Source organism: Capra hircus, chromosome 5 (genome assembly GCF_001704415.2).
Source record: "Capra hircus breed San Clemente chromosome 5, ASM170441v1, whole genome shotgun sequence".
Lineage (NCBI taxonomy): Eukaryota > Metazoa > Chordata > Mammalia > Artiodactyla > Bovidae > Capra > Capra hircus.
Window position 1 is genome coordinate 107582326 of NC_030812.1, and position 23735 is coordinate 107606060.

Genomic DNA, 23735 nt, shown 5'->3' on the forward strand with positions numbered 1-23735 from the left:
TGTCACATTTTCCCATTTCTCTGTGTGTCTGGTTTTGTTCTGAATACTGGGATCATGAGTCATATGTTGTAAAGACCTGGATTCATCCACCTTCCTAAGAGTGTTGACCCTTCAGCAGACAGTTCCGTTACTGGCAGCCCTGCCGTGACCTTGTAGTTCTGCACTTGTTGGTCAATACCAAGCAAAAGCCCTGGCCCCTCACCTCCCAACTCACTTCCCCTTCAGATCTTGTCACAGTTGAGTGTGATCTTGTCAGGAGGGGTCTAGAGGGCATCTTAGTCCAGGGTAAGGTCCTGGCTCCTAAGATGTACCCTTTCTGATGTTTCAGTTGGTTGCTCAGGATCTTAATGAGATATTAACTTGATGTTTCCACTCTGGCAGGGGCATGTACACACAGGGGACCCCTACACAAACTTGGGGGCCCCTGTTTACCTTGCTGTCTCCTTTCTTCTGTCCCACCAGAGCTGCCCAGATTCTCTGACCAGTGGGACTGCAGTAGACTGTCTGCTTTTTCCACTGCAGTCAGGAAACTGTTCCCAGTCAGAGTACCAGAGTGATTACTGTTTCCACCTCTGAGTTTCCGTTCTCTCAGGGATCACAAGCCTGAGTTACTTCATGTCCACTTGGGGGAAACAGTTGCCTCTTATATTTTTGTCCAGTTTTTTGATTATGGTAAAAGGGCTCGTCTGGTACCAGTTCCTCCTTTTGGAAATGGACGTGCACTTGACTTTTAAACCATAAAATGAATAAATAGAATGTTTTCATACCTATTATCATATATATATATTATTATGTATTATTATATCACACATATATTATTATTATCATACATGACTAGAATGTAAATCATATATGTTATATAAGCTATATATATTATTTCTGACATAATACTATATTTACAAGGTATATATTTATTTGTCATGTATTTATTGAGGACTTACTGTGTATATGCAACAGTAGTAGTTGAAGGAAAGAAAAGGTATTAGAATCTTGCTTAAGATACTTGGAAAATAACAACCCAGCAAAATTTAAAGCCAGAGACAGCTTTCTCATCCAATATCCTCATGTTAAAAATGTTGAAACCTAGACCCAAGAAACTGACATGACTGTCAAGGTCACACAGCTATTAGTGGAGGAGAGAAAATAGCCTAGCACTTGTTTTCCAGTAAATTTGAAACCTCTAAAACAAAACCACTAAGCATATGTTTGGAGATTTTCCCCCTATAGAAAATCTGATCCATGCCAAGATCTCTATTGATTCATTAGTGATTTGAGCCAAATGGGAAATAAGTCAGTCTGGAATCCTAAGAACGTACATAGAAAGGTTAATTCGTGCTGTTAATTCACGACAACCGTAAGCTGTCAGCAATAAACAGGCCTGGTTCTTTATTAAACTCCACATGAAGGAGAGCCAGCAAGAAGCTGTGGGTTGCCTGGTGCAATGGTGTTTGATGGGAGAAGAGTTAGCGCGCTGTCCTCAGGGCTCCTTAGGGACCCATCCAACCTGATAACTCACAGTGAGTATATCTCACGTGCCACCAAAGTCTTGGAGACACTTCAATTTTCCTGAAACCCACATCTTCTACACCTTTCTGAGAAGGAACAACCATAACCCAACCATGATTCCCCCCTCCCCTGTTTAATCTTGTTATCAGGCATATCACTCTGCACACAGCCAGTCCCCAGGAACTTCACTCGAGAAAGCCCTGTCCAGGGTCCAGAGCTAGGGGAATTTGACTGTCAGAGACTTCCCAACCCTTTTGAATACACCCATATATTCAAAGATTTCCCCAGTGACCTGGTTCTGGGGTGGGAGGAGTAAGGAAACATACAACGCGGGGACCTCCCCAGGGAGTTTCTTCCCGAGGAAGCACAGGTCAGTTTTGCTTTCTGAAGTGGCAGGTGGGGTCATTTGGATTAACTGTCCTGCTGGGGACAGTTAGAAATCGCTGGGCAAAATAAATCTTCTCTTTTCTAAAACTTGGAAAAGGTGCCTGACGAAACCAAATAGGAATCATCTCTGGAGAAAGATAACATCCTCAAAGTTCTTCAAATTTTTTGAAAGATCAGTTTTGCAAAAATAGAGTCTAGCCCACACTACAAAATAACTAGGTCCACAATAAGACAAGACAATGTAGATGAAAAGGAGCAGAAACTATAAACAATGGAAACAGACACACATGGGATCTGGATATTGGAATTATCAGATATTGACTTGAAAATAACCACATTTACTGTATATATCAAAGACAAGGTCAGTGATTTTCCAGAGAACCAGAAGATATGGAAATGAACTGAATATAAGATTTAGAAATGAAGAATATGGTAGCAAATATGAAAATGCAGTGAAAGATTTGGCAGACTGAAAAAGGAATTATTGGATTGTGGTGAACTCAGAGGGAAATCTGGAGAGTAAAGCACAGAGAATCAAAAGAATGGGAAATACAGAGAATGTGAAAGGGTAAGGAATAAACACTGAATTTTATGATTTTTTAAAATAATTTTAGATGAGCTGTTTCAAGAGTTTTTTAAATTTTATTTTATTTTGTGGCCACTCACCATACAGCATGAAGGATCCTAGTTCCCCAGCCAGGGTTTGAACCCATGCCCCCTGCATTGGGAGCATGGAGTCTTAACTGCTGAGCCACCAGAGAAGTCCCTGAAGTGGTTTTTTCCTACATTTACTGATAGACTCAGGATTTTGTTTACTAACGTGCAGAAGTATATTTTAACTTGTTATTGAAGTATAATACAGTGGTTAACTTGATGGAGGAGGAGACACTACCTGGAGGGGCATGATCGAGGCTTCATAGAACTGGCGATGTTCCGTTCCTTGGTTGGAGTGATAGTTACATGGCTCATTTTGTGATAAATTGTACATAGTAACATCTTTCTGTCTTATACTTTTCTATTTGTATATCTCACAATTTTTTCCCAAAATGTTTAAAACAGAAGAAAAGGTGCAGGCCCAGGCATTTGTCATTGGCAGGTGCCAAAAGAAGCCTGCATCATGGGTTTCCTGTGGCAGAGACAGTCATCACCCACAGGAAGACAGCATATCAGTTCAGTTCAGTCGCTCAGTCGTGTCCGACTCTCTGCGACCCCATGAATCACAGCACCCCAGGCCTCCCTGTCCATCACCAATTCCCGAGTTCACTCAGACTCACTTCCATCGAGTCCGTGATACCATCCAGCCTTCTCATCCTCTGTCGTCCCCTTCTCCTCCTGCCTCCAATCCCCCCAGCATCAGACTCTTTTCCAATGAGTCAACTCTTCGCATGAGGTGGCCAAAGTACTGGAGTTTCAGCTTTAGCATCATTCCTTCCAAAGAAATCCCAGGGCTGATCTCCTTCAGAATGGACTGGTTGGATCTCCTTGCAGTCCAAGGGACTCTCAAGAGTCTTCTCCAACACCACAGTTCAAAAGCATCCATTCTTCAACACTCAGCTTTCTTCACAGTCCCTCTCACATCCATACATGACCACAGGAGAAACCATAGCCTTGACTAGATGGACCTTAGTCGGCAAAGTAATGTCTCTGCTTTTCAATATGCTATCTAGGTTGGTCATAACTTTCCTTCCAAGGAGTAAGCGTCTTTTAATTTCATGGCTGCAGTCACCATCTGCAGTGATTTTGGAGCCCCCCAAAATAAAGTCTGACACTGTTTCCACTGTTTCCCCATCTATTTCCCATGAAGTGATGGGACCAGATGTCATGATCTTCGTTTTCTGAATGTTGAGCTTTAAGCCAACTTTTTCACTCTCTTCTTGCACTTTCATCAAGAGGCTTTTTAGCTCCTCTTCACTTTCTGCCGTATACAGGACAGCAAATCTTGATCAAGTCACTTCCCTTGGATCAGCATTGTCGTGAGAGATTCACTTTTGAGAAGGATTTTGAGGCCCCATGTGGGGCCACCACCTGCCTCGGCACGCGGTCAGACTTTCATGAGGGGCATTGGCTGATTTTGCATGGACAGCAGCTGATAGTGGAGAGTTTGCAGTCCAATTGGCTTGTTTCTTTTATTTTAATTCTATTTTATTTCATTTTGGGTTGTGTGGGCTCTTCCCTAGGGCATGTGGGATCTTAGCTCCCCAACCAGGGATTGAACCCACGTCCATTGCATTACCAGGTGCGTTCTTAACCACTGGACAACCAGGGAAGCCCCCAAGTTGGCTTGGTTTTTAATTCCAGCTCCTGGTGTGTCGTCCTGGAAGAGTCATCGCTGTTACCCCAGCCTCAGCTCATTTATCTTGCTCAAGATGGAGATTCAGTGAAATAATGTATGTAGGGCACTTAGCACTGTGCTCAGCACAAGCTGGGTCCTCAGGAAACTGGAGCTACTATTTCCATAGTCTCCATTTAGCCATATTTACTTTCTCCTAATATCAGAATTTTTTTAATAGTTTTCCTTTGAGCTCCTCTTTCCAACTCATTTTGCTAATACAAACAATTCAACGTGAAGGTTGATATTTTAATTACTCTTACAGTTTGTAATTTATTAGGCAGCAGAGGACCCACTATTCCTCTTCCAGGTCAAAACCCTCCTTTCATGCTTACTGAAGCACTTGTGGGATGCAGAAATTTATTAAGACGGAAAGGTTAAATTAAAAGTAAATGAAAATCTCTAATGAATAAAGACATTTTAATAAGAACGTGCAAAAAAATAATGAAGCTAGAGACTGAAGGGAGCCATCCACGCAAGAGCTCTTCCTTCCTTCATCAGGCACCCTTGAACCTCTGGGTGACGGGCTTACCCCTTAACCCAAGAGAGAACTATTGCCTCCCTAGTTCTAAATCTATTTGCTTTTGAAAACCACTAACCGTATTAGACCATTAAAAAGTGTCCATTGCTTCATTAGCCAAGTGAAGCCACAAAACGTGATCTGTGAGATTCATCATGGCTCCAGTTTCAAGCTGGTACAAACTTGTTGCTGTAGAGCAGACATAAGGCCAGTCATCTCAACCTGATGTTGATATTGATGGTGATGATGGTGACGATGACGATGGTGATGAGAGTGACATTAAAGGTGAGGATAACAGTGATGATGATGGTGATAAGGGTATTAAAGGTGATGATGGTGGTGATGATGGTGGTGGTGATGACAGTGACATTAAAGATGACGATGACAGTGATGATGAGGGTGGTGGTGATGGTGGTGATGATGGTGATATTGAAGGTGATGACGGTGATCATATTGAAGGTGATGATGATGATATTGAAGGTGATGATGATGATATTAAAGGTGATGATGACAGTGATAATGTGATGGTAATGATATTGAAAGTGATGATGATGATGGTGATGATGATATTGTAGGTGATGATGACAGTGATGATGATGGTGGTGGTGATGGTGATATTAAAGGTGATGATGACAGCGATGATGGTGATGATGTTGATCACGATGGTGATGATGGTGAGAATGAGGATATTGTAGGTGTTGAGGATGATGATGGTGATGATGGTGATGATGATATTAAAAGTGGTGATGACAGTGATGACGGTGATGATGTTGATCATGATGGTGATGATGGTGAGGATGATGATATTAAAGGTGATGATGACAGTGATGATGGTGATGATGATATTAAAGGTGATGATGGTGAGGATGATGATCTTGATGGTGATGATGGTGAGGATGATGATATTAAAGGTGATGATGGTGAGGATGATGGTGATGATGGTGAGGATGATGATATTGTAGGTGATGATGACAGTGATGATGGTGATGATGATGGTGATAATGATATTAAAGGTGATTATGGTGAGGATGATGGTGATGATGGTGATGATGATGGTGAAGATGATGATTTTAAAGGTGATGATGATCATGGTGATGATCATGGTGATGATCATGATATTAAAAGTGATGATGACAGTGATGATGGTGATGATGATATTAAAGGTGATGATGGCGAGGATGATGGTGATGATGATGGTGAAGATGATGATATTGTAGTTGATGACAGTGATGATGGTGATGATGATGATATTAAAGGTGATGACAGTGATGATGCTGATGATGTTGATCACAATGGTGTTGATGGTGAGGATGAGGACGATGTTGATGATGATGATGATGTTTTTGGTGACACAGATGATAGTCACAGCCAGACATGCTAATAGGAAGCAAGCAGAGATGACATCGGATGTCTGTCGTCAGGAGGCCTTCCTTGGGTGCAGCCCAAATTGTTTTCTCTGAAAGTGACTTCTGCTTCCTCACAATTCCAACAGAATTAGTAACTGGATTCCCAAATCTTCCAGAAATTTTTCTAAGAGGCGAAACAAAACCCAGGAGAGCATGAGGCTGGCAGATGAGGGAGCTGGGGTTCCTGTACACCCAGGCAGGCCATCTTCCATGTGGGACACGCAGGCCCCTCCACTGGACCCACCCAGTTGCCCACCCGGCCAGGTCCTCCTCCCCTCCTGCCCAACCTCCAGCTCATGTGTCACTGCCTGCGGATGTTTCCTCCGCCCTCTGGCCGTGGGGGAGGGTGGGACCTTCATGACACCCTGTCTCTTCCTTGAAAGCACTTAAATAGCTTGTGATTCCATGTCAATTAAGTGGTAATTTGATCCATGTTTGGCTTCTTTATAAGCTCTTTGAGGGCGAGGCCTCCAGGCCTCATACCTGCCCCCATCCCTGGGGCAGCAGGTGGCCCATAGAACATAGTTCAACAAATGACTTTTAAGTGAAAACAAAGAGATTGAGTGTGGTGACCCCAGAGTCCTCCCTTTCCAGACAACTTTGGTCCATCCATGAGAAGCTTGTACCCACCACCCAGTGCTAAGCCCAGACCTTCCCCTGTTCAGTGATCCTCAGCATCACTCCCTGTGGAGTTGCAATCAGGTCTCCTGGTCATTTCCGTTGCTTTCCCACAGCTTGGTAGGAATCATTGAATCTGAATAGTTGGGGCATGAATGTGCCTTTGTAGCTGCCAACCAAGAAGCTGTAGGTCCACTCTGAATGATGAAATCCAACAACATCAGCAGAGACCTCTGAGTTGGGGTCTTCAGTGGTTTCTCCCCGCTACCCGCCCCTTTATGCCAGGTGACCTGGATCCGCTTCAGACACACGTGCATGTGCGGTTCGGCCCTTAGGTCTCACGGTCCTCTTTTCTGGGATTCAACTCATGGAGTCATTGCCACCCCCCTCAACCTGCCATCACCTCCAGGGCCCCCACAAACCATCTCCTCACTGGAGTGTGGCTGGATGAGAGGATCCTGACCTGATGAATCAAAACAGCCGCCCTGCCCTCAGGCATGCATCATCGTGGGCCAAGCATCACCTATAGCCAACACCTCCAGGCCAGTGTCAACATGGTCTTGAAGGAAGACATCGGGGCTGGTTTCCATAATCGACGGTTCCTCTCAATCTTCTAAGGGAAAACACCATGCTTTGCATATTCAGACCCTCTACATCTTCCCTTCCCCTGGAAGTCTGAAGTTGTCCGCAGCAGGGTTGCAGACAGTGGTCTGGGCCTCACGGCAGCGTGCAGGGAGAAGAGGGGAGGCAGTGTGTGTGGCTCAGCTTCTTCTCCACCCTCACCTGATTGCAGCATCCAGCGAAGCTACTCCTTGGAGTCCCGTCTCCCTGGAAAGCTGGCAGCTGGGCTTCCTGGGGTGGGGGTGGGCAGGTCATCCCTCACGAGGAGGCCACCCACACGAGCCGCAGATGAGAGGCTGGACTCCCAGGTTGTACACTGTGTGCCAGATGGAGCTGTCTGCTCCACGTTCCTGCTGTCCCCGTAAGTCCACCTATGTTTATCAGGTCTCACGTCCTTATTTGGAGCCAAGAGCATATAGTCACCATGGACCTGGCCCTTAGTGATCTCATGTGATCGTGTCCGTGGGGCCTTTAGTGGTCTCGTGTCCTCGAGGTGCTTCCAGGCTCTCTGGGTCTGTGCCTCCTCAGGGACCCTGCTCATTGTCCCATCTGAGGAAAGCACTGGGGTGCAGAGATGTCGCTGAGTTTTCCAGGTTGGATTGGGGGCAGGAGAGGCCTGTTGTGGGGATAGCTATAAGCTGGTTCCTAGGAGAAGCTGTTGAGACTTAGGTCTTAAGAGCCAGTTATGAGTAGGGGCGCTGCAGAGGAGGCTGCTGCAGAGAGGGGCACTGAGAGAGGGGCCCTGGTGACACCAGTACACCCCATCCTGGCTGCTGCCAGCAGTGGGATGGTGGGCAGGGGCTCTATGCCTTTGCTAGACTGGCCTCAGAGGCAGTGGGGCCCCCTGGAAGCAGAGCGAGGCCCCGCCTTCCCAGAAGATGTCACGAGTGTGTGCTATTGCTTCACTGATGCGGGTCTTTGACACTGAGGGGCAGGGGCCAGGGCACATGGAGGCATTGGGCACAGTCGTGCAGCCCCAGCCTAGAGTCAGGCCACCAGCACTGAGCCCTGTGCCACTCCACCAGCTGTGATGCTTAACCTCTCTGGAACTCACTCTTCTCTGTAAGATACAGTTACTGACAGTACCTACTTCCCTGGTTGTGCCAGGGGAATTGGGGTCATCTTCCTGCCCCAGCAAGTCTTCATTCCACGTCGATGAGGGCTGGGGGCTTCGGTGCCCTGGAGTCACTCTTCATCCACTGGCTGAATCCCCGCCAAGGCTCCTCCTCCATGAGCTCATCCAGTCACTGCTTGCATCCCTCTGGATGAGAGGAGGGGCGGCTGGGGCTGTGCATCAGGCAGGGAGCAGCGTCCATGGGGGGAAGAACACGTGCTGACATGGGGCTGCTGCAGCTGGAGAGTGTGCTGTGGGCCGGAGTTAGGGGCCATCACATGGAGAACGTGGGTGACAGCGCATCAGAAGCCTGGACACTTTGCGCTTGTGCTTTGGAACGAGCATCCCAGCTGCAACGTGGAGACAGCGAGCTGAGTGGCCATCCCAGCGGCCAGTGTCCAACAGGCACCCCAAGAGGCTGAGAGTACCTCCCTCTGGGGATGGGACCACGGACGAGTTCTTTTTACATCCCCCTTCCTTGTGTTTTCTCATTTCTCTATCATAAGCATTTCCCATCTCCTTCATGATGAACATGGATTATTTATGTAGTAACAGTCACTTACACTTTCTAAAGTCCTGCAAAAGCGAACTGGCAAGACTCAGTACGGTTGGAGGCCCAGGTCTGACCTTGGTGCTTGGGGAGGGGGGTGCCCATCACCCTGACAGGGATGGGTGGGAGCAAAGCATCGGTCAGGAATTCTATGGCCCCGAAGGTGGCCGGAAGCACAGGCGTGACTTCCTCTGGGCATCTTCACAGCCAGGCCTGCAGGCGCTGGGGGCTCGCCTGTCCATTTGCAGAGCTCCCTGTGCCAGACTCAGTGACAGTAAAGCCCCCAGAGCTTGGTGACGGCAGCAGCAGCCTGCTCTTGGCTGTCTCAGGCCACATGTGCTCAGCATCGAGCAAAGTTTCAGTGATGGAAGGGCCAGGAGAGCCCACAAGTCCCCAAGTTCACAAAACTCAGCCCAACACGGAAGGCGGGTATCAATGTTTAAAAGCCACTTAATGAACATGTGCAAATGGAGACTCAGCTCTGAAGGAAAGGGGTGGTTTCCAACAAGACCTAGAAGAAAGGAGGTGGGCTTTGGGCCCAGAGCAGAAGGATAAGCTGAGGGAGTTGTGGGAAAGCATCCAGGCTGAGGGAACAGCACAGACGATGGTCCTGGGGCAGGAGGAAAGATGGCAGGTCTGAGTCTGAAGGAAGCACTGTTGGATCAGGAGTCCAGAGAGGGAGGGGCCTTGGAGGGCAGGAGGATCCTCCCCATCCTGTGTCCCTCTATTCTCTGCCATGTTCCCCTCGTGGCATGGACAGCCTCCTCTGGCGATGCCCCCAGCAGTCATCCTGAAAGCCAGCATGCAGCTCGGCTGTCAACTTCCTCCGAGGCTCTGCACACCTGGCCACAGTGTGTACAACCTGCTAATTAACAGAATCACTCGGATCAGAAAGCATCATGTTGTACTGGGAGGCTGCGAAGCCCTCTCATTAATTCACAGGTGAAATTATTCTGGCTTTTCTCTTGGTTTGCTTCCTCTCCCCAGCTCGCTTAATGGCTGGGGTGAGTCCTCCCAATTAGACTGGTGAACCCCTCTCCTCCAGGTCATGAAGCCTCAGGGACCCCCTCAGGGCACAGGGAGGGAGTGCCAAGCCTTCGGGCACCAGTGCCAAGGGCAGTGGGGGCAGAGGGGTGACACCCCCAGTGCAGGAGAGGAGGAAGTTTATTCCTGGCTGGTGGATGGGTGTGAGACTAACAGTGCCCCGCAGGGGGTGACTCAGAGGTGGGGGTCTTGGCGTCTGTGTGACCCTCCACACAACCAGCCTGGACAATAGGCAGGGAGCCAGCCCTTCCCCCACTTCTGTCCTGGATGTGGAGACAGTGTCCCCCTGTTGACAGAAGGCCTCCTGGCACCGGGGGGAGGTCTGGGGGCTTGCCGGCAACCACCATTTACAAATGAACATGTGCAGCCTCTTCTTTGAACGAGGAACATTCGGGGATGATTTTACGGTTCAGCTTATAAGCAAGGGGTCCTTCTTCCTATGAGACAGCAGCATAGGCCTGAAACCCCTGGGCGCTGGCAAGACCTGTTGTGAAAGAAGCTTTTTACTTACTCTTTTCTCCCTGAAAGGATCAGGGGACTTCAGAACCCATTTGTTGAGGTGACGCATGCAAACCAGAACTCCCCCTCTAACCACGCTGAAGTGCTCCAAGACAACCCCACCTCCATTGCTAGGATCGCTCTCCTCCTCCCCAGCTGAGAGGCCCTTAGAAGGACAGCGTCTGCCCGTCCTGCCATTTGGATGTGGCTCCCAGGGAGGTTTGCAGTCAGGCCCACCTGGATCCCCTCCCGCACCCCATCCAGGCGTCACTCACTGTGCAACCTGGAGCCTCGGTTTCCTCCCCTGAAACTGGGCGTCGAGACTCTCATGGGAGGCAAGGCTGAGCAAATGGCATGAGCTTTGGGCAGTGGGGCTGATAGCATGAGCTTTGTCGTTGCAGGTCTCCAGGTGGTCCTGAATTCCATCATCAAGGCCATGGTGCCCCTGCTGCACATCGCCCTGCTCGTGCTTTTCGTCATCATCATCTACGCCATCATCGGCCTGGAGCTGTTCATGGGCAAGATGCATAAGACCTGCTACAACCAGGAGGGCATTGCCGGTAAGGGAGGTGCCATCCTTCCCGGCCGCTGGAGAGCCCTGCCTTCTGGCATCCGCATTTCCTCTGTCAAGAGAGGCAGGGTTTTATTTCATCTCTAGGGTCTAACTTCTGTGTTTTTACTAAAATGAGTCTTTGTTAAAATAGCTAAACATGAGCGTTGTCCAGCACTGCTCTGTGTCTGTGTGTGTGTGCGCGCGCGCGTGTGTGTGTTAGTCGCTTCAGTCATGTCCAACTCTTTGAGAACCCATGGACTGAAGCCCGCCAGGCTCCTCTGTCTGTGGAATTCTCCAGGCAAGAATACTGGAGTGAATAACCATTTCCTTCTCCAAGGCATCTTCCCAACCCTGGGGTCGAACCCATGTCTCCTGCATTGCAGGCAGATTCTTTACCATCTAAGCCACCAGGGAAGCCCTGTCTGGCCCTGATAAGCACTCTCTAAACAAGGTGCTTAGCCAACACTGAATTTTTTAAGAATCAAAGCTTAGCTGGTGACTCTGTGTCCTTGCCCCGCCTCGTGTGGCTTATCATCAACTGTGCCCTCGGGAGGAAGCCCCGCCCTCAGCCGGTAGGCTCACAACCGTGCGTCCTTCTCACCTCTGGTGCAACCTGGCTCCTCTGCCTCAGTGTTTCTGCCTCCCGTCCGGGGGCCCCCAGTCCAGGTGAGGAGGACGGCCCGTGACAAAACTCCTTTCCTCCAGGAGGTGGGGCTCTCCACGTCCCTCCCATAAGCCAGGGCATTTAACGAGCCGTGCTGCTTACTGAGTTCACCCCTGGTAGGACTGGAGTTTGGGCTTGACAGACACCCCACAGACTGCTGTCTCTAGCTCCTAACATCTCAACTGGACTTAAAAAATGTTTAAATAGAAAACAACAAGGCTTTTAAACAGACAAAGTACTTTAGCACAAAAAGCTTATTTAAAACAATATACTCCGCAAAGGAGCCGTGTTCAATATATGTGGCTTTTTTCAAATAAGATCTTTCGTCTTAGTTTTTTGGCGTCTTGGAGAAGAAAGGGGAGCATCCTCTGCAGTCTTGAAGGACCCTCTGTCCCTTCCGTGTCCATCACTTCTCACTCCCCTCGACCCAGGCAGTAAACTAAACCTGAGGCCCTTGCCCTGGGATGTGGAGAAACATTCAGTGGAGGGAGTGACATTCTGAATTATTCAGAAACCAAAGCAGACCACCTGATCTGCATGGTCTGGTTCGGCCTGGACCCCTGATTTGTGTGCTCTGGTTTGGCCTGGACCCCTGATCTGTGTGCTCTGGTTTGACGTGAACCCTTGATCTGTGTGCTCTGGTTTGACTTGAACCCCTGATCTGTGTGCTCTGGTTTGACTTAATAGATTGACTGGGTCTTTGTACCCGCCACAGTCGAAACAAAACCCCCAAACTGTGACTCTATAGTCAGAGAGTCACACAATTGTTTTAACTTTCTTGATGGTGAGTCTAAGAGGAGACCGTTTTTTCACTGTAGAGAGCATTTCATGGGTCATAATTATATAAAATAAACTGTCATTTTTAAAAAAAAGCTCTTTTAAAATGGAAGGAATTGGGTCTTGACTTTAGCTAAAATTCTGAGATTTTCAGCCTTGCTTAAAGAAATACCCAATATCACAGTGAGTAATGTTCTCCCCCTTTAATTCAAAGCCTTCTTCTTTGGGGGCTCCATCTGTAGCTGCCCTGAACTAATACATTTACATTGATTGTGCAGCTTCCTTCGGGTCATCCTAAGACCTGCCTGAGAGCGAGTGTAAGACATATAACGTTCATGACATCATATTGAAATGGTCATGACCTGTCTGACCCAGACTTCTCAGGCCGGCGTAGGGCTGTCGGGTTTAGAAGACCCCATCAACTGGGCAATGGGCCATGATTGGGCTCCCCTGAGCACCAAGGGGGCAGGAGCGTGGTGAAATTCCCATTGAGCAACCCGCTCCCATGAGGCTGTGTGAGCTGAGAGACACTCACACACACCCCCACCTCGAGGAGGCTTCTGCCCCGAACAATGGGGAGCAGCCAAGGCTGGTTTCCCGCGGGCAGCAAGATCCTGTGGGGCTACGCCAGCACTGCCTGGAAGCCTCTGACTTTGTCGTCAGGCCATCAGTGATCTCAAATGGCCAGTAAATGGTGGGTGTGTTGGCCTGGGCCGTGGGGCTCCTCTGTGCTGGATGGGATGGCCGTAGGCCTGATGAGCCCTCCAGTGGACCCTCTGTTCTCAGGGGACGGCAGGACTGGCCTGGCTGGGTGGATGGCCAGTCTGGGAACATACTGCTGTCCACTCTGACAAGGAGAGACACATACAGGAACCCGGACACACTCAGCACAGCCAGAGGGAGGAGGGCCCAAGCCTGCAACCTTTGACCCCAGTCCCCCTTTGCTTTGGAGACGTTGGCATCACCTTTGGAATGGGTGTCTTTTTTTAATTTTAGACTTTGTGTTGAATTCCTGAATTTTTGTGCAAATTGAGATTATGCTAAAGTGGCTGAGTGTCCTTATCTTGGTTTTCTTTTTTTTTTAAGTATTTATTTATTTATTTATTTAAAGTATTTATTTATTTAAAGTATTTATTTATTCGACTGAGCCAGGTCTTAGTTGCAGCATGTGGGATCTAGTTCCCTGGCCAGGGAATGAACCTGGGCCCCCTGCTTGGGAACGAAGAGTCTTAGCCACTGGACCACCAGGGAAATCCCTGTCTTGGTTTTCTTAAGGGATTTTACATCCAGTGGTTTCTTTACACTTGAGATGGCTTTGTGAGCGTGTAGACGTGAGGAAACCTTGGGTGTTGAATCCACACCAGAAAGCTCTGGGCTGCCAGTGGACTGCTGTTCCGACCCTGGGCTGCCACTTCCAGTCCCTGAAGACGCAGCAGCCTTTGGAGACACATATTCCCCGATTCTGGAGGCATCTGCAAGGCGCCTTCCCTGTTCCTCAACAGACACATCACCATATGTCCATCCTTTTTGTCTCTGGTTGTCCCATCTGTTTGGTGGCGCTCGAGCCAGGTCACTCTGAATCGCTCTCCCAAGCGGAATAATTACCCCTGAGACTGGAAGAGAGCTGGTTGGCCGAAACCCAGACATGAAATCACTTTCTCTCTATTCACTCCTCAGATCTGGGGCCTCAGAAAGTAACTGGTTTTGTCTTTGGTCATTTCTCCCTGGAGCCCCTTGCTGACGTTCTCCCAGAGTCCCTGCTCCTGCTGGTGTGAACCACACTTCCAAAATCTCTCTCATCTTCACCTCTATTCTTCTGCCACAGACTTAATTTGGAATTCTCCAGAATGACCCCTCCTCTCTCACTTCTTTGAAATGGGGAGCCCGCATGGCTTCAGCTCTTTCTCCAACCTCACACTCCCACCTTCCTCTCTGGGAGTTCACGGCTCTACAGAAAACCCAACATATCTTGGCGTTTAGACTAATTTCCCCTCACCCTCAAGGGCACGTTGCCAGGACATGCTGATCTGTGTGTGTTCACATTTTCCAAGTGTTCCCTTTAGTGCTTTTTATAGACACCTATTTTTACCAGATTGTTATTGCTCCTTAATTGTTCTTGAATCTTTTTTTTATTATTGTTCAAGACCGACTCAGGATAGCAGAGAGGCGCTTGATCTGCAGACCAACTTTCTGATTTATTTATTAATCATTTATTAATGAGATTGGTCCTCTCTCATTTATTAATGAGATTGCGTCCCCTGGACGCTGTTTTCTTTCTTAATGAGATTGCGTCCCCTGGACGCTGTTTTCTTTCCAGCATCCATTTATAAAGCCCCGAGATCCGTGCTCCTCCCTTGAGGACACTCAGAACCCACTCTAGCAGCCTTCACCTTTTCCTCATTTCAGTTCTGAGGAATTGAAATGCAAGGAAAGCTATCAGATCAGGGGTGCCAGTGCAAAGATTAGCAGCGTCTTTCCTGCACTAGAGAGCAGGACCCGAGAAAAAGAAACCCAAGTTTCCGTCCATGTTGTTCACCTTCTCTTTTGTCTTATCTTTCATCTTCCCAGAACTTTTGTCACAATGACTAAACACATCATCCCAAAAGCCATCACTAGACCATTGGACCCAATAAAATTTACGATCTCTTTGGTCCCTGGGTTTCCAGTCCACTTACTCTCAATTTCTAGGTGCTTATCATCCACTTTCTTATGTATCCCTTAGGTCTGAGGCTCACTTTTCAGGTTCCACCCTCTTACAGCCTCCCATTACTTAACCTCACATCCAAATTTGCAAAGACTTCAAAAGTTCAGAAGTCACCAAAAACAGACCGAAATTCCTTTCCGTGAAGGGGGTCTCCTGGGGGCCAGACCCCAGGGTAGGAAATGGTGCAGACTGTCGTCCCCCATATGATTCGGGGATCAGGGATCCCCTGGGTCATTGCACACACACCTGACCTGGAGCACCAGGCCTGGAACATGCCAGGAAGCTGCTCTGCTTACAGCGGCCCCAACCTGTGGAAGCCGGCCAGCCAGCTGTCCATCAGCGGGTGAGCAGATAAACCCACAGTGACCTGTATGTCCGTGGGAAGAAACAGACCATGAAACATGATGCCTCGTGAAAAAATATGGACCCCAAAGCCACCTAGTGTGATTCCATCCCCATGAAATTGCAAGGCAGGCAGATCCGTAGACAGACGGCAGGTGTGACTGCAGATGGGGCTCGGAAATTTGGGGTGGTGGGAGCATTTCCAAATGGGTTGTGGTAACGGCTGGACGGCTCTATAAATTTACTAAAAATAACTGAGCTGTCCATGCTCACTGATGACTTGTCCGGCATGTAAATTATGTTTCGATGAAGCTGTTGAAAAGAGAGAGAAAGGCAAAAAGCCAAGACAACACAGGCCAGCGTGTATCTCCAACCGCACAGCTCAATTCACACCCCAAAGGGTCACCCTCAGTGAAGACTTAGGATTAGTATTCCTCTGCTGTCATCCTCTGGGGAGTGAAAAGCTGTAATCTGAAGCCACAGACTGAGAAGCAGCCCAGAAGCCAATAGCCTTGACATCGAAGTGCTTGCCCCCGATTACTTGGATCTGCCAGAAACCAGAGAGGACCCTGGTGGCCTGGAGTCTCCGAATGAAGGACGACAAGCAAACTTTCTCTCTGGGGGCACATCCTCACTGCCATTTGAGTTGTTTGCTAGAACGAAGGTCAATTCTGTCTATCCCTGTTTCTTTCTACAAGCCCAAGACAATGCCCTTAATTTCTCAGAGTTCTGCAAATTCTACGCCATTACCTCTTGCAACTGGGACCAAGACTCTCAGTATTTTACCAAAATGGAAATTCTCAGCTCAGCCAAGTCTAGTTCAATCCACCAATGACCTCTGCATGAAAAATAGCCTAACTCACTGATTTCCCAGCACCTCTTCCTAGAGCATGGAATTAGCCTGAGCACAGCCTGAGGCCATGGGAGACGTTAAGCTGTTTCCTGGAAACGCCAAGAGGGCTCCATACCAGGGAGATTCTTCCCATCCCCCATAGCCACTCTGTCCTGAGTGGAGGTCCAGGTGGTTTTTCTCTCCTGAAGATGCTGGAGAAAAGGGCAGGAGGCAAGGTTCCACGTGACACAACCACACAAAATACTGCAGTGGCGTTGTTCCCTGGGGCTGATATAATGTTCTGTAGGGGGTACTTTTCGCCATCAGAATTTGTTCTCCATCCTTCATCAAGAAGGCATCCTCTGCTGTAGAGTGACCTGCATCCCTGGTGAAGCATCGTGTTACATGCTGCATGGACCTGTGGGGAGTCAGGACGTGTCACTGGGCAGGATCTCTGGCCAGTTACATGAAAGAACCTTCCCATTAACAATACTGAGGGATCCTGAGAAAACTATAATTGAAAAAGACACATGTTCCCCAAAGTTCATTGCTGCACTATTTGCAATAGCTAGATCATGGAAGAAATCTAGATGTCCATCGATAGATGAGTAGATAAAGAAGCTGTGGTACATATATACAATGGAATATTACTCAACCATAAAATGGAATGCATTTGAGTCGGTTCTAATCAGGTGGAAGAACCTCGAGCTTATTATACAGAGTGAAGTAACTCAGAAAGAGGAAGACAAATATCATATATTAACATATATCTATATGGGACCTATAAAGATGGTACTGATGAACCTATTTGCAGGGCAGGGGTGGAAATGCCGACATAGAGACAGACTTATGGATACAGGGGAGGAAGGAGAGGGCAGGACAAATGGAGAGAGTAGCATGTCAACATAGACGCTAGCATATGTAACATAGATGGCCTGTAGGAATTTGCTGTGTGGCACAGGGAGCTCAAACTGGGGCTCTATGACAACTTAGAGTGGTGGCATGGGGTGGCAGGTGGGAGGGAGGTTCAAGAGGAAGAGGACATACGTATGCCTATGGATGATTCATGTTGATATATGGTCGAAAACAATGCAATATTTTAAAGCAATTACCCTTCAATTAAAAATGAATAAGTTTTTTAAAAACATACTGGGCAGATGGGATGAACTGGGAAATTGAGAATGATTGATATGTACACTATTAATACTATGTATATAATAGATAACTAATGAGAATGTCATGCTCTGTGGTGCTGTATATGGGAAGGAATCCCAAAAAGGGGATACATGTATACCTATGGCTGATTCACTTTGCTGTACAGCAGAAATTAACACAGCAGTGTGAAGCAACTATCAGTTCAGTTCAGTCGCTCAGTCGTGTCCGACTCTTTGTGACCCCATGAATCACAGCATCCCAGGCCTCCCTGTCCATCACCAACTCCCGGAGTTCACTCAGACTCACGTCCATCAAGTCGGTGATGCCATCCAGCCATCTCATCCTCTGTCGTCCCCTTCTCCTTCTGCCCCCAGTCCCTCCCAGCATCAGGGTCTTTTCCAATGAGTCAACTCTTCGCATGAGGTGGCCAAAGTATAGGAGTTTCAGCTTTAGCATCATTCCTTCCAAAGAAATCCCAGGGCTGATCTCCTTTAGAATGGAATGGTTGGATCTCCTTGAAGTCCAAGGGACTCTCAAGAGTCTTCTCCAACACCACAGTTCAAAAGCATCCATTCTTCGGCACTCAGTTTTCTTCACAGTCCAGCTCTCACATCCATACATGACCACTGGAAAAACCATAGCCTTGACTAGACAGACCTTAGTCGGCAAAGTAATGTCTCTGCTTTTGAATATGCTATCTAGGTTGGTCAAAACTTTGCTTCCAAGGAGTAAGCGTCTTTTAATTTCATGGCTGCAGTCACCATCTGCAGTGATTTTGGAGCCCCCAAAAATAAAGTCTGACACTGTTTCCCCATCTATTTCCCATGAAGTGATGGGACCAGATGCTATAATCTTCGTTTCCTGAATGTTGAGCTTTAAGCCAACTTTTTCACTCTCCTCTTTCACTTTCATCAAGAGGCTTTTTAGTTCCTCTTCGCTTTCTGCCATAAGGGTGGTGTCATCTGCGTATCTGAGGTTATTGATGTTTCTCCCAGCAATCTTGATTCCAGCTTGTGCTTCTTCCAGCCCAGCGTTTCTCATGATGTATTCTGCATATAAGTTAAATAAGCAGGTTGACAATATACAGCCTTGATGTACTCCTTTTCCTATTTGGAACCAGTCTGTTGTTCCATGTCCAGTTCTAACTGTTGCTTCCTGACCTGCATACAAATTTCTCAAGAGGCAGGTCAGGTGGTCTGGTATTCCCATCTCTTTCAGAATTTTCCACAGTTTATTGTGATCCACACAGTCAAAGGCTTTGGCATAGTCAATAAAGCAGAAATAGATGTTTTTCTGGAACTCTCTTGCTTTTTTGATGATCCAGTGGATGTTGGCAATTTGATCTCTGGTTCCCCTGCCTTTTCTAAAACCAGCTTGAACATCTGGAAGTTTACGGTTCACTCTAATAAAAATTGTTGGGTTGGCCAAAAATTTCCATAATATCCTACAGAAAAACCAGAGCGAACTTTCTGGCCTACCCAATAATTTTTTTTAAAAACCCACAACGCCCTCACTCTAAACTCTGGCATTCCCACAGAAATGTCTGCAGATACTTGAGCACCAAAAACAGAAGTCAAGGCCTCCCCTCTGCATTCCAGGATGTTTTTGCTCAGAGTGGTCGCCTCATAGTCATATCTTTCTTGGCCATTTGACGGGCAGCCTCTCCCCTGTCTTTGAAGTCAGTCCAGGTTAAATACAGTTTTGCAACACTCAGCTGAAAGCGCTGACCTTCTGAACTGACGGCAGCCTGAATGAACACCCAGCGCTGTGTGTGTTCGCTTGTGTTCGGGGCGTTGGTGTGACTGTGCTCTGTGCTGCCGCTGCTGGGTCCTTTGCCATCCCAGCCACTGCTTTACTAACTTCTCTCTTCTTTCTCTGCCCATCCCTCTCCCCCACCCCGCCTCCGTATCTCTCCCCCTGGCCACTTGAGATGTCCCAGCAGAAGACGACCCCTCACCCTGTGCCCTGGAGACGGGCCACGGGCGGCAATGCCAGAACGGCACAGTGTGCAAACCAGGCTGGGATGGGCCCAAGCACGGCATCACCAATTTCGACAACTTCGCCTTCGCCATGCTGACTGTGTTCCAGTGCATCACCATGGAGGGCTGGACCGACGTCCTCTACTGGGTACGTGCCGGGGCGGGCGGGGCGGGGAGCATCCGCCTTCCAGGGACGTGCAGTCACACGCACACCGGGAGGAGTGAGGACCTTGATTTCTTCCAGGCCTTGCCTGAGAAGCAAAGCCCATGAGCCTCACTCTGCTCACCAGCCCAAGAAAGGTGTCACCTCTCATTTGTCCTCCACAGTGGGAAGCGCTGGCACGCAGCCCAGCGGGGCTACGGCCGGCCCGACACAAGGGCCCTCTTGTGGGGCTTCTCCCGGCCCGTGCATGCCCTGCCCGTGTCCCCAGGGGAGCGGGAGGGCACACGTTCAATTTCTAGGGCTAAAGAGAAAACTCAGGCTTGGCCTCCAAAGAGGAAAGCACTTTCATTGAATTGTGCAGCATCGCGGCCTTCTATTGTGTTTACCTCACATGTTGATCTTCCCTCATTTTATCAGCTAGTCTGGCAAACGCATGGCCAGCTGCTTCACTCCTGACAGAGCGCTCTGCTGGTCATGTGATGCGTACTCAGAAATGTCACTTCTCAAGTGCCAAGCAATCAGCAGTAAATCTCCGTTTACCTTAAAGATGCCCTTTTATCAGCCAGCAGCCAACACGACTTTGCCAGCGTCCCAGCTGTCGAGGAGCAGGTTTTCATGCACCCTGCCCCACAGGCAAACACACCACATTTGATCTGTCTTCATTCTGGCAGTCAAGTCCATTATTTGTAAAAACTCCAGAAAATGTCATTCTTTGTAGGATCTCTTACTTCCACGTGAGAACTGACTTGCCAGAGCCTAGCGCTGCACTCCAGCGTTTGGGCGGAAAATGCTTGTTGTCGGGCTTGAGAATACCATCGCGCTTAGTTTTGCAAATAATCAAGTGGATTTGGCTGCCCAGAAAACAGTCTAAGAGGCTGTTCAGGGAGGGAGGGACGCCAGGCTGGGAAGGACCAGAGCCAGGAAAGGTGTCCACTCCCGCCCCCGACCAGGAGGAGGAGTTCTGGAACCTCTCAGAGATGCTCTGCACCTTGTGGGCATTGTGACTGCTAAACTGTTTTCAACAATTCAGAAGCCCTTTTCTCCCAGTTTCTGGGGGCAGGCTGAGACCCTGCACTGCCGTGAAATGTGAGCCTCTTCATAGAACCAGTTTAAACTTGCCCGTGTGCCTTGAACCCCACCAATGATATTCAGTGTTCCCTGCTTGATAGGGGGTGCCTGGAGTCCTCAGGATTCAGACACAATTACATCCAACTCAGGGCAGGGAAACCAGCTAGACTTCATTGAACAACGGTGGTGCTGTGGGAGCCCAGTAGAGCGGTCATGCAGCTTCACTCTCAGAAAAGACTCAGGTCTAATCACCTCTCCCTCCAACTGAGATGAACATTGGCACACATCTCCCAGGCTCATACTCAGTAAGAACTTGGCTTTGAATAATTTGTGAGACAAAGGGAGATGAGCTTACTCTATCCAGGCAAGTTTAATTTCTTTTAGCAAAGCAGATAGAATTCAGAAGTGGCCCTAAGGAGTCCTTCTACCTTGGGTGGGTCCCTCTGGCCAGCCAAAGACAGAGACGTCCTCTGCCAACGGGCATCACAGGACACGTGGTCGTGTGGGACTGGGCTCAGGGGCCTCACCATGCGAGCTCCAAACCCAGGCCCTACGTTGCCATGGAAACACCTCCCATGGCATCAAATTGAGGGCAGGACGGCAGTGGGTGGGTGGGTGGGGGTGGGGGAATAGGTATAATTTCCTTTGCTGATGGCCTGATGTATTTTTGTGATCCTCCTTCATCCCTCCCTCCCGCTTCCCACCCCCCCAGCCAGATGTGGTCCAAGGAGGTGCTGTCACAGTGACAGCCAGGGTGGGGGTTGAGAGGAGCTCGCCCGGCAACCAGCAATTTTCAACAGCTGTGTTGTGCCTTCCCCCTCTCCCCCCTCCAGTGGGGGCAGGTGGTGATGAGCTTGGGCAGGGCATGGCAGTGTCAGAGGTGGGGACAGTCCCCAGCCCCTAGGACAGCCTTCCCCTGACCTTCCCAGCACCTTCCTAAGTGACTGAGCTATGTGTGCATGTGTGTGTGTGTGCGGGCACACATGTGCATGTGTGCGCACGCGCGCACACACACACACACACACACACACACACACACACCCCTGAAGGCAAAAGGGAACCTCCTGGTGGGTATTTTGAGGGAGGCCCCTCCTAGCCCGGAGCGCCTGCCTGCTCACTCTCTGCTTCTGTACCCTCTCTGGTCGCTTCTCCTTCCTCTCCTCAGGCTCCTTCTCCAAAACCCCAGACTCTCACACCCCTCTTTGCTTTCCTATAAAATATGGAGCCCTCTAAGCAGGGAGGGGCCCGCTCCCCCACCCAGTGCAGCCTGGGGACAGATGCCGAGGGTCAGCTGGGGGACAGACGCTGAGGGTCCAGCCAGGTGACAGATTCCAAGGGTCCAGCTGGGGGACAGACGCCGAGGACCAGCCAGGGGACAGACACTGAGGGCCCAGCCCCAGCCCCTGCAGGAGGTCCCAGAGGTCCCCATGCCCTGTGTCTGTGCAGGGCAGGGCACAGGGCATCTGCAGGGAGGCATGACTGTCCCCTGATCCCCAAGCAGGGCTCCAAGCAGGATTTTGGGCACCTTGCACTTGAGGACTCTCAGTGCCTCAGCAACTATCCATGAAGGGGACTCTGTTGACCTCTGCCCATGAGGCCCTCTGCCCGGGCCCCCAGACTCTGCTTTCCGTGTGACACAGGAGAGCCATCTGGCCTGTGTCCTGGCCTCACCTCCTCCACCAGCACTCATTCCCCGCCTCACTTCCTGACACCTCCTGTTTTCCTCAGTTGGTTTCTCCCTGACCAATTCTTCTGCTGATTTTTAAGAATTAGAGATTCAGCTTAAAACTAAAATTAAAAGGACTCCCTCATGAGAAATCACAAAAAGGAAAGATGTGTCTTTGGGAGCTTCTGCCTCAGTTTGGCTCCAGCAGGAATGAAAGCGTAAGGTTTTAACTTGTCACAAGTCAGTTGTCAGCTCCACACTCACACGTGTGGACATGCTGGGAGGACATTCCTCATACACATGCACGCACACACATTCATGCACACACATACACACATATGCATGCATGTGTGTGCATACACACGCACACTTATATGCACACACATGCACACACATATACCCATAGATATGCACTCACGCATGCATGCACATACGCACACGCATATATATACATACACACGCGGTGCACATGCACACATACATGCACACATACACACATGTGCGTGCATACACACGCACACATGTGCACACACATGCACACACATATACCCATAGATATGCACTCACGCATGCATGCACATACGCACACACATATATACATACACACGCGGTGCACATGCACACACATACATGTGCACACCATGGCCTCTGATCTCTGGCCTCGGCGCTGCTGAAATATCCCTGGTTTATGAGGAGGGTCTTTTCCCTCCAAGCAGGTGGAATTGGGTGTTTGACCCTATTCTCTCCTGTTCCATCTCCACCTCTTCTCACTGCCTTAAAGGTGTCCAGCGAGCAGAGCTGGGGAGCTGAGCTCTAGCAATGACCAGAGAGCTGCTCAGGGTCAAAAGTGGAGAAGAATCTTCATCACCCAGAGACAGCACCTGGCTCTAACAGGGATCAGGTAGAGAAGGTGTCAGGGTCCCGGGTACCCCCAGCCCTGAACCCTGAGTCAGCCCTAGGTAGGGCATTACTGCTCAGCACCCACGCAGCTTTAAACAGAGAATCTGTTACCTAAACAATAAACTCCTGGTTTATAAACATATTAACAAGGGGAATTCTCATCTCTCAAAGCTATAATTTGTTTACTTATTAGGTTTTGTTTTATTCATTTCACTGGCATTAGGCAAGTTCTTATTACTCAGTAATTCAATTGAACACACATTTAGTGAGCATTTACAGGGCCCCCAGGCCTGCGCTCGAGGAGTTTGGGTCTAATTGGAGAGACGAGGACACAGAGAA

General features: G+C 48.9%; 1 protein-coding gene across 11 annotated transcripts in view; it reads left to right on the top strand.

Annotated features, from left to right (window-relative positions):
• CACNA1C (calcium voltage-gated channel subunit alpha1 C) overlaps positions 1 to 23735 on the top strand; it is a 391277-nt gene that overhangs the window by 253958 nt on the left and 113584 nt on the right. For 10 of the 11 annotated variants that reach the window (XM_018048697.1, XM_018048696.1, XM_018048698.1 and 7 more), the window contains exons 6-7: positions 10995 to 11153; positions 19551 to 19747. In XM_018048697.1, coding sequence (XP_017904186.1) covers positions 10995 to 11153; positions 19551 to 19747 — 356 coding nt within the window. The remainder of the gene's footprint in view (positions 1 to 10994; positions 11154 to 19550; positions 19748 to 23735) is intronic. The other variant, XM_018048699.1, reaches the window with a different exon arrangement.